Source organism: Ornithorhynchus anatinus, chromosome 1 (genome assembly GCF_004115215.2).
Source record: "Ornithorhynchus anatinus isolate Pmale09 chromosome 1, mOrnAna1.pri.v4, whole genome shotgun sequence".
Taxonomy (NCBI): Eukaryota; Metazoa; Chordata; class Mammalia; order Monotremata; family Ornithorhynchidae; genus Ornithorhynchus; species Ornithorhynchus anatinus.
Window position 1 is genome coordinate 147,879,725 of NC_041728.1, and position 12,873 is coordinate 147,892,597.

Here is a 12,873-nt window from a genome sequence, read left to right on the forward strand (position 1 = left end):
CAGTTCTAAGCGCTGGGGGAGATACAGGGTGATCAGGTCGTCCCACGCGAGGCTCACAGTTAATCCCCATTTTACAGATGAGGTAACTGAGGCCCAGAGAAGTGAAGTGACTCGCCCACAGTCACACAGCTGACGAGTGGCAGAGCCGGGAGTCGAACCCATGACCTCTGACTCCGAAGCCCAGGCTCTTTCCACTGAGCCACGCTGAAGTATAGCCCTTCAAACCCCTTTGTGACCTTTACCCTGCTAAGGACTAAGCCCCCCTCCCCTTTCCTCTTCTCCCACTCCCTTCTGCGTCGCCCTGACTTTCTCCCTTTTTCCTCCCCCCGTCCCAGCCCCGCACACTTAGGTACATATGTCTTTATTTCTCTTAATGTCTGTCTCTCTGCATCTAGACCTTAAGCTTGTAGTGGGCAGGGAATGTCTGTTTATTGTCGTATTGTACTCCCAAGCGCTTAGTAAATAATAATAATGTTGGTATTTGTTAAGCGCTTATTATGTGCAGAGCACTGTTCTAGGCGCTGGGCTAGATACAGGGTCATCAGGTTGTCCCACGTGAAGCTCAGAGTTAATCCCCATTTTACAGATGAGGTAACTGAGGCACCGAGAAGCGAAGTGACTTGCCCACAGTCACCCAGCTGACAAGTGGCCGAGCCGGGATTCGAACCCATGACCTCTGACCCCCAGGCCCAGGCTCTTTCCACCGAGCCACGCTGCTTCACAGTAAGCGCTCAGTAAATACGATTGCATGAATGACTGAGTGACAACAACAACACAACTCGGAACTTAGAGACAGACCTCCTCTATTTCCATCAGCCCTCTCAGCCAGAGCAGCGGCAAGAGCCTCTGGAGGTGGAAGAGCAGCGGGGATCTCGGGCGGCCGCAGGCCGGAGAGGACGCCAGAGTAGTAGAAGAGAACGAGTGTGCCCCGCGCATGCCGTCACCCGCTGCGCTCTGGCGCCTTGTTTCCCCAACTGCCCAGTTGCGTATTTTTCCAGATCTGCTGCAGGAAAACAGCATTTGAGCTAAAATCACCGTTCGTTCGGTACGATGATGGCAGCGGGTGCGAGGGGGTGTCTATAAATATATAAGCAAATACTTTCTATGATGCAGCCGGGTTACGTTCCTTAAAAATAGTTAACTTTCCTGCTAACTTGGGACTATCTGGGTTCTGTTCCAGAGTCAGCCCCCTGATGTAATCACTGAGGCCGGCAGTTAAATAAAAATTGTACAGGAAGTGACCGCCCCCTCCCAGACCCACCCCCTCAATCTTTCCGTTCCCCAGTTCCTAGTAGCTCTTCTGCCCCTCCTTGAACCCTGAAATGGGTCGCCGTCTCCCCAGCCTCCCCCCCCCCCACTATTATTTTCTCCGTTTGAATTTGAGTTGCCGTCGGGGCCGCGGAGCCACCAGGACCTCCCGCTGCCCCTCCATTTTCCCATCGGCCCTTTCGGCTCGTTCCCCCGTGGGCGCGTCCCAGCAGGCGAAGACAGTTTGAGGATGGGGGACCGCTGTCCCCGTCCTGCTCCGGTCTGTCCGTGCCCCAGGCTGGGCTAGGGTGGAGAGACGGGACGAAGAGCAGGAGCAGGAAGGGAAAGGTAGGGGCAGCTGGCAACAACGCCGTGTGCAGGCTCTGAGCATGGGCCTGGGAGTCATACGGTCATGGGTTCTAATCCCGGCTCTGCCACTTGTCTGCTGGCTGACAAATCACTTCTCTGGGCCTCCCTTACCTCATCTGTAAAATGGGGATGGAGACTGCAAGATCCACGCTGGACAGGGACTGTGTCCAGCCCGATTTGCTTGTATCCACCCCAGCGCTTAGTACAGGGCCTGACACGTAGAAAGTGCTTAACAAAATACCATCATTATTAATTATTATTATTACTAATTCCCACAGCCTCAGGTGGGGAGTGAAGGGGAAGCGCCGATCAGCCAGTGACATTTATGGAGCACTTAGGAACCATTTGGGAGGGTAAAATACGGTACAGCCGGGCGCTGTAGTATTTATAGTATTTATTGAGCGCTTACTATGTGCAGAGCACTGTACTAAGCGCTTGGAATGGACAATTGGGCAACAGATAGAGACCATCTCTGCCCCATGACGGGCTCACAGTCTAATCGGGGGAGACGGACGGACCAAAACAAGACAACATAATCATAATAAGTGTTGTGTGGGGCTGGGGCGGGGGCAGAGAAAAGGGAGGGAGGCAGGGAGACACACAGAAGGGAGCGGGAGATGAGGAAAAGTGGGGCTTATGATGAGGAAAAGTGGGGCTTATGGGAAGGCCTCTTGGAGGAGATGGGACTTCAAAAAGGCTTTGTAGAGGGGACGAGTAATTGTCTGTGGGACTTGAGGCGGGAAGGCGTTCCAGGCCAGAGGCAGGACGTGGGCCAGGGGTCGGTGGTGACATTGGCAAGATCGAGGAACAGTGAGAAGGTTAGTGGCACCAGAGGAGCAAAGTGTGCGGGCTGGGTTGTAGGAGAGAAGCGAGGTATGAGGAGGCAAGGTGATGAACTACTTTAAAAGCCAATCAATGCTGAGGAGTTTTTGTTTAATTCGGAGCTGGATGGGAAACCACTGGAGGTTTTTTGAAGCGGCGGGGGGGGGGGGGGGGGCGGGGGGGGGGGGGGCGGAATGTTATGTCCTGAACATTTTTGTAGAAAGAAGAGCCGGGCAGAGGAGAGAAGTGTGGACTCATCCTTACGTACAGGGGAGTTTACACTCGACAGAGAAGGGAAAAGTGCATTGTACTGTTACACTGTACTTAATAATAATTATAATTGGGGTATTTGTTAAGCGTTTACTATGTGCCAGGAACTGTACTAAGCTCTGGAGGGGAATACAAGCAAATTGGGTTGGACACAGTCCCTGTCCCACATCTGGCTACCTGCCTTAATCTCCATTTTACAGATGAGGTACTTCAGGCCCAGAGAAGTGGAGTGATTTGTCCAAGGTCACACAGCAGACAAGAGGCGGAGCTGGGATTAGAACCCATGACCCATCTATTTGTATTGTACTCTCCCAAGCGCCCTGGTTCAGGGCTCAAACAGTCCCGTTGATTGATGTTGGCAGCTGCACTTGGGGATAATAATAATCATGATGACATTTGCTAAGCGCTTACTAAGTGCCAAGCACTGTTGGAACTCCCGAAGAGCCCGGGACCGAGCAGGGACCCAAAGAGGCAGCCGTAGAGTCTGTGGAGTCCGACCCCTGGGAGACAGAGACCAGCGAAGCAACCGGGCGAAGAGGAGCTGGGAAACAGGTGGTGGGGGATAAAATGGACGTCAGACAAGACCCTCATGGCGGCGAGGGGTCCATTTTCTACTTTTGCAATCAGTCGTATTTATTGAGCACTTACTGTGTGCAGAGCACTTTACTAAGCGCTTGGAAAGTACAATTCAGCAACAAACAGAGACAGTCCGTACCCAACAGCGGGCTCACGTTTGCATTAGGTCTGGATAGTCATGTCGGTCACCATTCCGGGAACAGGAAACAAAAAAATTATTGAAGGAACACTGGAAATGTGAAGCCTGGGGCATGCATGTTTCTCCTCAGTGCAGCGTGGCTCAGTGGAAAGAGCCTGGGCTTCGGAGTCAGAGGTCATGGGTTCGACTCCCGGGTCTGCCACTTGTCCGCTGTGTGACTGTGGGCAAGTCACTTCTCTGTGCCTCAGTTACCTCATCTGTAAAATGGGGATTAACTGTGAGCCTCACGTGGGACGACCTGATTACCCTGTATCTCCCCCAGCGCTTAGAACGGTGCTCTGCACATAGTAAGCACTTAACAAATACCAACATTATTATTATCTTTTATTTTAGTACAAAAAATTATATAGGTGCCCTTGATATTTGACTTTCCCAGAATGCCCCAGTCCTTTGAGTACCCAAAATTTGAGCAAAATCAGCTATTCTATCCAGTTCAGGAGTTGCAAGGACCTAGATGTCTGGGATATAAATTATTTAAGCAGAAGGAGTAGGTGTTTTTATGCCCCGAATGCCCAGATATGCAACGTGGCCTAGTGTATAGAGCATGGACCGGGGAGTCAGAAGGACCTGGGTTCCAATTCTGGCATCGCCACTTGTCTACTTTGTGACCTTGGGCAAGTCAATGCACTTCTTTGGGCCTCAGTTGCCTCATCTGTAAAATGGGGATTAAGAACGTGAACGCCAAATGGGACAGGGACTGTGTCCAACCTGATTACCTTCTATCTCAGTGTGTGGCTCAGTGGAAAAGAGCCTGGGCTTCGGAGTCAGAGGTCATGAGTTCGACTCCCGGCCTCTGCCACTTGTCAGCTGTGTGACTGTGGACAAGTCACTTAACTTCTCTGTGCCTCAGTTCCCTCATCTGTAAAATGGGGATTAACTGTGAGCCTCACGTGGGACGACCTGATTACCCTGTATCTCCCCCAGCGCTTAGTACGGTGCTCGGCACATAGTAAGCGCTTAACAAATACCAACATTATTAGAACAGTGCTTGGCACGTAATAAGCATTTAACAAATACCATCATCATCGTTATTATTACGTATGTGGTGCAGCTGCGCTTCCTAACCTGGTCTAGTTCTGTCATTGGTCATCACATTCAGTCATGGTAGGAAAAACATAATGATGCCGCACAAGATATTTTATTTTAAAACGTATCTTAAACGTCCTTAATCTTTCCTCAATATATCGGAACACTGTGGAGGTGTCACCATTATTAGCATGTACATGAAGTGGGCAAGAGCAGACTACCAAAACAGTCGTGGCATCACATCCCTCTCCACTTGCTCACAGTACAGATAAATACATTTACTGAGTGCCTATTCTCGGCCAAGCGTAAGACTGAGTGCTGGGAAAGAGTACAATAAAGTTAATAGAGAAGCAGCGTGGTGCAGTGGATAGAGCACGGGCCTGGGAGTCAGAAGGTCATGTGTTCTAATCCTGTCTCTGCCACTTTTCTGCTGTGTGACTTGGGGATAGGTCATTTCATTTCTCTGGGCCTCAGTTACCTCATCTGTAAAACGGGGGTCAAGATTGTGAACCCCACATGGGACAGGGACTGTGTCCAACCCGGTTTGCTTAGTACAGTGCCTGGCATGTAAGTTCTTAACAGATACCATGATTATCATTATTATTATTATTAATAGACATGATCCCTACCCTCGAGTTAATGAACTATAAGCTTGTTGTGTTGAGCAGATCAATTTGAGTTGGCAATGCTGGTATGTTTGGTTATTTTGAATTTTGGGAAGTGCCATTTGCACTTTACTAGACTTTCTTCCACCTTGGTTTTTTAAGACTTTGCTTCCTAATACGTTTTTAAATGGAATTTGTTAAGCGGTTACTCTGTGCCAGGGACTGAATTAAGTGCTGGGATAGATAATGTTGCAGGCAGATCAGGTTGAACACAGTCCATGTCCACATGGGATTCACAGTCTAAATCTTCATTTCACCATTGAGGTAACTGAGACAAAGAGAAATTGACTTGCCCAAGGTCACAGAGCAGACGAGTGGCGGAATCAGAATTCGAACCCAAGTCCTCTGGCTGCCAGGCCCGTAGACTTTCCGCTAAGCCATGTTGCTTTTCAATACTATTTATTACTCTGAGTATTACCATTCATAAATGCTTCTTTTTCCTAAAAGCAGACAACTCGAAGGTATTCAGACATCATTTCCTGGTAGTACTTCTGCAGTCTGCTTGAGGAAATGAAGGAAGCGTAATCATTTTGTGAGATTTTATGTGAGACATTACAATTTGGGATACTGAATCATTTAGTATATTTCAGATGTAGTAGGGCCCATCCTTCCTTACATTTATGTGTAATTACTTTTTCTGGTCTATTTGAAACTTCTCATACACTGTTATGCAAACTCTGGATGCTAAATAAATAGTTTCTGCCTCATTTAAAAACCGAGAAACAGCCTCATGTTTTCCTCTTTTCTGTAATTTTTCCTCAGGAAGAAGTATCTTTTAAATTCTAAAAATGTCATAGGCATTCATAAGCAAATTTAGTTGAATTTTGGAGGCTCACGGATCACTTTTTTTCAGTTACGCCTTTAGATGCATCCAGATAAATTCATCTTGCTTCCCGTCCTTAGATTCAAGGATTATTTGGTTTAATTTTTGAAAAACTTTCCTCGTCTCTCATTTCAAAGTCCCTGTAAAAACCAATCTTCAAAGCAAAGTACTTTGGTATTGGTATTATGCATGCACCAGTTAGTATGATCATGTGTTACTATACAGTAGATAATTTCAGGTTAATAACTTTAAATGGCTCAGAAATGGGCAAATTAGGATCATTTCAAAAATGTCTAATCAAAATGTGCTCCCTTTCAGGTAGTGCGACTGTTAAAAACCTCTCCAGAGAAACCAATAACATTAGCCATTGGTGATGGTGCTAATGATGTAAGCATGATACAAGAGGCACACGTTGGCATCGGTAACTTTTTTTAAAAATAAATTTTTAAAGTTGATATGAATGCATAGTATTTTTACGTTTTGGGGCAGTTCTGTTATAATGTAAAGTCCTGCATGCTGGCAATCCCCATGTTTAGAAAGATTTTGCCATATTATTCACCCATTCCCATTCTTTGAGCATGCGCCCAAAGCCATTTCATCTGGTTGGACAGGGTGCCATATCCATATCGGAGAGGGCGGCCGAGTTTGTATTGTCAGGAGAAAATTTCCTCATTTCCCAAGAACATTGTTTTCAAAATTGATTCATTAAATCATATTCATTGAGTGCGTAAAGCACTGTACTAAGCACTTGGGAGGGTACAGTACGACAATAAACAGACACATTCCCTGCCCACAACGAGCTCATAGTCTAGAGATGTGGCACAGTGAATGTGTGTGAATATGAAATATTTTAAACTTGTCTCTTGTCAAAGTGTATTATTTGAAAAAAAAAAGGTAAGGATGTTTTTAAACTTTTGATTCGTCCTTTGATTTTTATTACGTCTTCCCATTTGCTGAATAATGTCTCCTATTCATCCAGCGTTGAGTGAACTCAAGTCTTCTCAGCCTGGCACTACTTCAGAAACAATATTAAAATGACAGGAAAAGGTGCTAGGATGCAATAAAAGAACAATACTCCTTTAAATGGGTACTTAACTTTGAAACAGTAAGGTGCTTCGTTCTGATTTCACTTTACTTTTTTATCCAGACATTCACTTAGTGACTCTGAAACCTCTTCATGATTCAATGCACTTTCGTGCATACTATCATTTAAAAATAGATTAATCAGCCCCAAACTTGACAGGATGCTTCTTTTTTGAGTAACACTTCACGTTACTTGGCTTCTACCTGATTGTAATTAAGAAAGGTGCCTGGAGTCAATCGCTAAATACATATTGTAGGAACCCAAAATGAAAGTGCAGTTTCCCATTTTTTGTCTCTCTTAAAGAAGAGGATGATTGCAGTCTTAGAAGGTTTTCTCATATTTTCCAGACAAAAACAGGAATTATGGTTCATATCAAGTCACTGAACACATCCTTGTCCAAGGAACTTTTAGCTGGGGAATCAGTATGATCGAGTGGATAGAGCCCGTGCCTGGGAGTCAGAAGAACCTGAGTTCTAATCCCGGCTCTGCCACTGGTCTGCTGTGTGACCTTGGTCAAGTCATTTCACTTCTCTGGGCCTCAGTTACCTCATCTGTAAAATGGGGATTAAGTCTTTGAGCCCCAAGTGGGACAGGGACTGTGTCCAACCTGATTAGCTTAGCTTTTATCTGCCTCAGTAATTAAACAGTTACTGAAATATAGTAATCGCTTAACAAATACCATCATTATTCATCTATTCATTGTTATTATCGTTATTATAGTTGCATGGTTTAGGTCTACAAATGAAAGGACTTTTTTCCTTAATTATTGTCATTTAATTTTCCAAATCCAAATTGAATTATGTATCTTGATAGTTGGTTACAACCGCTTTCAACCTTAACACTACTGAGTATATATATTAGCTAATTTTGGTGTTTCTAAAATACTCTAAGTTTATTGTAGTGATCTTCATCTGGGTAGTGAAGTTGTTTTCCTTTTCCTCTTCCCATATCACCAGCCCAGTACAATAATTCTTAGTTTTTGCTACTGTCTAAATTTCGTGGTGCTTCCTTTGATGTTCAATGACATGTGAATCCCATATGATTATTTCTGAAATTGTATAGCAGCCTGTAGCCTTACTGTGGCTATGAATGTCATATGTTTTAATATTGGTTTAAATGTATTTGTGACCGTTTTTCTCAAAATGTCTTCTGTCACAAAATACTATTTTGGAAATGTAATGAGAATGTTTTCATGGTTAAGTACTATATGCCAGACACAGCATCAGTACTAGGCACTGCGGTAGATACAGAATCAGATGGAACACAGACTATGTCCCACATGGGGCTCACAGTCTTAATCCCCATTTTATAGTTACAGTAACTGAAGCACAGAGAAGCACCCCAATTGTTAAGCCTTTACTACGCGCTAGGCACCGTCCTAAGTGTTGGGGTAGATACAAGACGATCAGGTGGAACACAGCCCCTGTCCCACAGAAGGCTCACGGTCTTAATCCCCATTTTACAGATGAGGTAACTGAGGCAAAGAAAAGTTAAGTGACTTGCCCAAAATCACACAGCAGACAAAATGAGAGAAATGGGATTAGAACCCAGGCCTAAACTCTTTCCATTAGGTCACACTGCTTCCCTGTCGAAGCTTCCCTGCAGAAGTGCTGAGAAAGAAGACAGCTAAGAAATGAGTTTGAACCCAAGCCACCTCTGAGTCTTGTCTTATGCCATCAAGTCGTTTCCGACCCATAGCGACACCAGGGACCCATCTCTCCCGGAACGGCCCGCTCTCCATCTGCAATCCCTCTGGTAGCGGATCCAGAGAGGTTCCTTGGTGAAAATCCGGAAGTGGTTTACCATTGCCGCCTTCCAAGCAGTAGACTCGAGTCTCCGCCCTTGACTCTCTCCCGTGCCGCAGTTGCCCAGCACAGGGGAGTTTCGACTTGTAGCAGATGGCCTTCCACTCGCTAGGCACTGGCCAAGCTAAGAGTGGAATGGGTAGGCCTCCGCTTGACTCTCCCTCCCGTAGCTGAGACTGGTGGAGGACTGCAGACTCTCCAGGTGCGACCCTGAGAGGGGTACCTCTGAGTGTTTGACATTTAAAAACAGACTCTTGTAAATTTATCTTTCTGATACGCTTCCTTTTTATTGGATTTAATTTTGTGACCTCTGTTTTGCAGGAATCATGGGGAAAGAAGGCAGGCAAGCTGTAAGAAACAGTGACTATGCAATAGCAAGATTTAAATTCCTTTCCAAGTTGCTTTTTGTCCATGGCCATTTTTACTATATTAGAATAGCAACCCTTGTACAGTACTTTTTTTATAAGGTAAGTTGAGAGAAAAAATATCGCCATTTCAATAGTGTCATAACATGGTTTCTCTTAAAGACTTGGATCACCGCAGCATATTTCAAGACCTTTTTTTACAATTGATAACAGCTGGAAGCTTGGATGAATGGATTATTTGATACTGTGTCCTGTTGGGGCAACAACACTCAATTTTTGCTGAACGATGTAGTGCTATAATCTCGTGCTCTTCTAACTTTACAACTAACCCAGAATTTCTTTAAAACGAAAGTGGAGAGAACAGTTTGGGGGCTGGGGGAGGGGGTATCTGTTCTTTGAAAAATATAGTAAATTCACTGGTTAGTTACTGGAACCTAAGAGAAGTTTGAACACGCAGAGAGTTTAGTTACGAATGAGCTCATTGAAAAGAGGTGTTATTGAATTAAGAATACCGTGATCTTTTGAAAACAAAAGATCTTATTTTTGAAGACATTGCATATGAGGCGTAAACATCTGGTGGGTTTTGTCCTGCCGTAAATTCCTCAGATTTTTGTACCATATGTGAATGATGGAGGAGAAACATGTTTGATTTTTATGCAAATTTCAAATTACAGACTTTGATGGAAGGATTTTGGGGGGTTTTTTTTAGCTTCATTTAATGTAATTAAGTTGTATGTTATACACTGGGTGAATAGTTCCTGTAAAGGTAGAAAATGATGATACTGCAGTTAACCAGCTGCAATCAAGAAGATTTGAATTTTGATTCCTACTCCACATTTTACTTTCCTGTCTTACTTGGACCAAATTCTCATCTTTCTCATCTAGCCATGAGCCTATATTTTCACAGTAAGGGCACCTGGGGTGACATAGAGAAGTAGTTTACTCAAAAAAACTTTCCTAAGCGCTTATTACAGTGCTCTGCACACAGTAAGCACTCAGTAAATGTAAATTTAGTGGGAGTGGGTGCACAGGCAAGCACAGTAACAGATACTTCGGGTCAAGAATAATGTAATTTCACAAGAATTCATTTTCAGACTTAAACATTCCTAATAGAAAATCTCTTTTGATCTTGTTTTTCAGAATGTGTGTTTTATTACACCGCAGTTTTTATATCAGTTCTTTTGTTTGTTTTCACAACAAGTAAGTAAATAGATTTGGTTACTTTTTCCTTTTAAAAGAAATACATAGCAATTGTAGTAATGGTAATTATTGAATGCTCATGAGTACCACACACGTATTTTAATCACTTGAAAAGTACACCAGAAGCGAAGTTCATTCCCTGCCCTGAGGAAGTTCAGTCACCTAATGGGAGATACAGATAGAGAAATACAAGCAGGAAAATCAGAAGGAATAAAATAGAACGTTCAAATGTATAGGGCTCTTCACAGCCCTGCTGAGAGCTCACCTCCTCCAGAAGGCCTTCCCAGACTGAGCGCCCCTTTCCCTCTGCTCTCCCTCTCCTCTGCTTCCCCCCCATCCTCTGCTCTTCCCCCTTCCCCTCAGCACTGTGCTCATTTGTATATATTATTTATTACCCTATTCATTTTGTTAATGAGGTGTCTATCTCCTTGATTCTATTTATCTTGATGTCTTGTTTTGTTTTGTTCCGTTTTGCCTTGTTGTCTGTCTCCCGTTTAGACTGTGAGCCCGTCATTGGGCAGGGATTGTCTTTATCTGTTGCCGAATTGTACATTCCAAGAGCTCAGTACAGTGCTGTGCACATACTAAGCACTCAATAAATACTATTGAATGAATGAGTATATGCATAGTTGAACATTGGGATGTATATATAAATATATATGCTGTGTGTGTGTGTATATATATACTCGTGTGTATGTATAGATGTGTGTGTGTATATATATAAAAATGTGTATGTGTTTATATATGTATATATATATATAAATGTTTGTGTGTGTGTGTATATATATATATATATATATATATATGTACATCAAAAAACACAAGTGGTGAGGATGCAAATAAAGGAATACATAAAGGCAAGAGATGGGGTTGATGAGATTTGGGGTGCTGATCAGTTGGAAAGGGTCATTGGAGGAGGTAGGATTTTGGGGGTGCTTTAGAGGTGGGAAAGCTGAGGTCTGATAGATTTGTGATTATTAAGAAATAATCAATACTTGGCTTTTAGTGTGCTGTGCCCTGGGATAATACAAGATGGGCAGGTAATAACTGTGGTATTTGTTAAATGCTTACTATGTGCCAGGCACCGGAGTAGTCACTGGGGTGGGTACAAGCAAATTGGGTTGGACACAGTCTTTGTCCCACATGGAGGCTCACAGTCTTAATCCCCATTTTACAGATGAGGGAACAAAGGCCCAGAGAAGTTAAGTGACATAACCAAAGTCACACAGAAGACAAATGGCAGAGCTGGGATTAGAACCCAGGTCCTTCTGACTCCCAGCCCCGTGTTCTATCCACTAGACCACGCTGCTTCTCTGATCAGCAGATCGGACAGCCTCCATTCTACATAACCCACCATCCAGTAGGGAGGTGGAATATATATCTTATCCCCATTTGATCAGTGAGGAAACTGAGGCATAGAGAAGTTAAGTGACATGCCGGAGGTAACCCAGCAGACAGGGGACAGAGTCAGGAGTAGAACTCAAGCTTTCTAACTCCCAATACTGTGCTCTTTCCACTAGACCACGTTTTCTCCCAAAGTTGTCACTTTTCTGTGCAATTACTTAAGTCCCAGTTGCTACAATACTTGCTCACTGATTCCCTTTTATGGTCCCCTTACCTGTAAATTTGGATGCACCATTTTGGCCTTGCTAGGCCCTAGGTCTTCCTTCTAAGTCATGTTCGTGTTTAATAGTGTTTGGGTTTCTTGGAAGGAGAGCAGGGAAGAGATAGTCGTACTAAATGGTTACCTTCCTTTAGCAGGCTGCCTTCCTGCCAGCCTTTGATCCAGGCTAAAATGGTGATTGATTTCAGATGGGAAATAATTCTCAAATGCTTTTTTAACGACAATCAAATGAACCTTTAAAACGCAGTTCGAATTTAAGTTTCAAGATACTGCTTCCGTGCAGTATTATTTGTGATCTCCTTTCATTCCGTCTGACATCCTCATTAAAACTTATGGTATTCATTCAGTCGTATTTATTGAGCGCTTACTGTGTGCAGAGCACTGTACTAAGCACTTGGAAAGTACAATTCAGCAATAAAAGAGACAATCCGTGCCCACAATGGGCTTATGGTATACTATCATAGGCAGCATGATGGAGACTAGTGGAACTTAAAGAGCCCCATTAATTAGGTAAAATACATTTTGAAGCTAAAATCTTTAAAGCTTTCCGTGCTGAGACATTCGATGTGAGTTACAATGTTATTTAATCTTAATTACAGTGAAAATATTCAAAACCTCACTCTGATAGTTCTTAATTTAGGCTGTATACTAATTCCACTATAAATCTGTAAGGTAATTTTCAGAGCAGAATATTCTGACGTCTTTGAAGCAGTCAAAAAAGAGTAGAACTTTTGGTTTATGGTTCAAAGCACCGTGTGTGTATAATCAATTTTTTCCTCAAGTGTACTGTCCTGTTT

General features: G+C 43.7%; 1 protein-coding gene across 5 annotated transcripts in view; it reads left to right on the top strand.

Moving 5' to 3' along the window:
* ATP11B (ATPase phospholipid transporting 11B (putative)) overlaps positions 1-12,873 on the top strand; it is a 146,921-nt gene that overhangs the window by 105,243 nt on the left and 28,805 nt on the right. For all 5 annotated transcript variants that reach the window (XM_029073628.1, XM_029073637.1, XM_029073620.1 and 2 more), the window contains exons 21-23: positions 6,317-6,419; positions 9,209-9,354; positions 10,393-10,452. In XM_029073628.1, the coding sequence (XP_028929461.1) occupies positions 6,317-6,419; positions 9,209-9,354; positions 10,393-10,452 (309 nt within the window). The remainder of the gene's footprint in view (positions 1-6,316; positions 6,420-9,208; positions 9,355-10,392; positions 10,453-12,873) is intronic.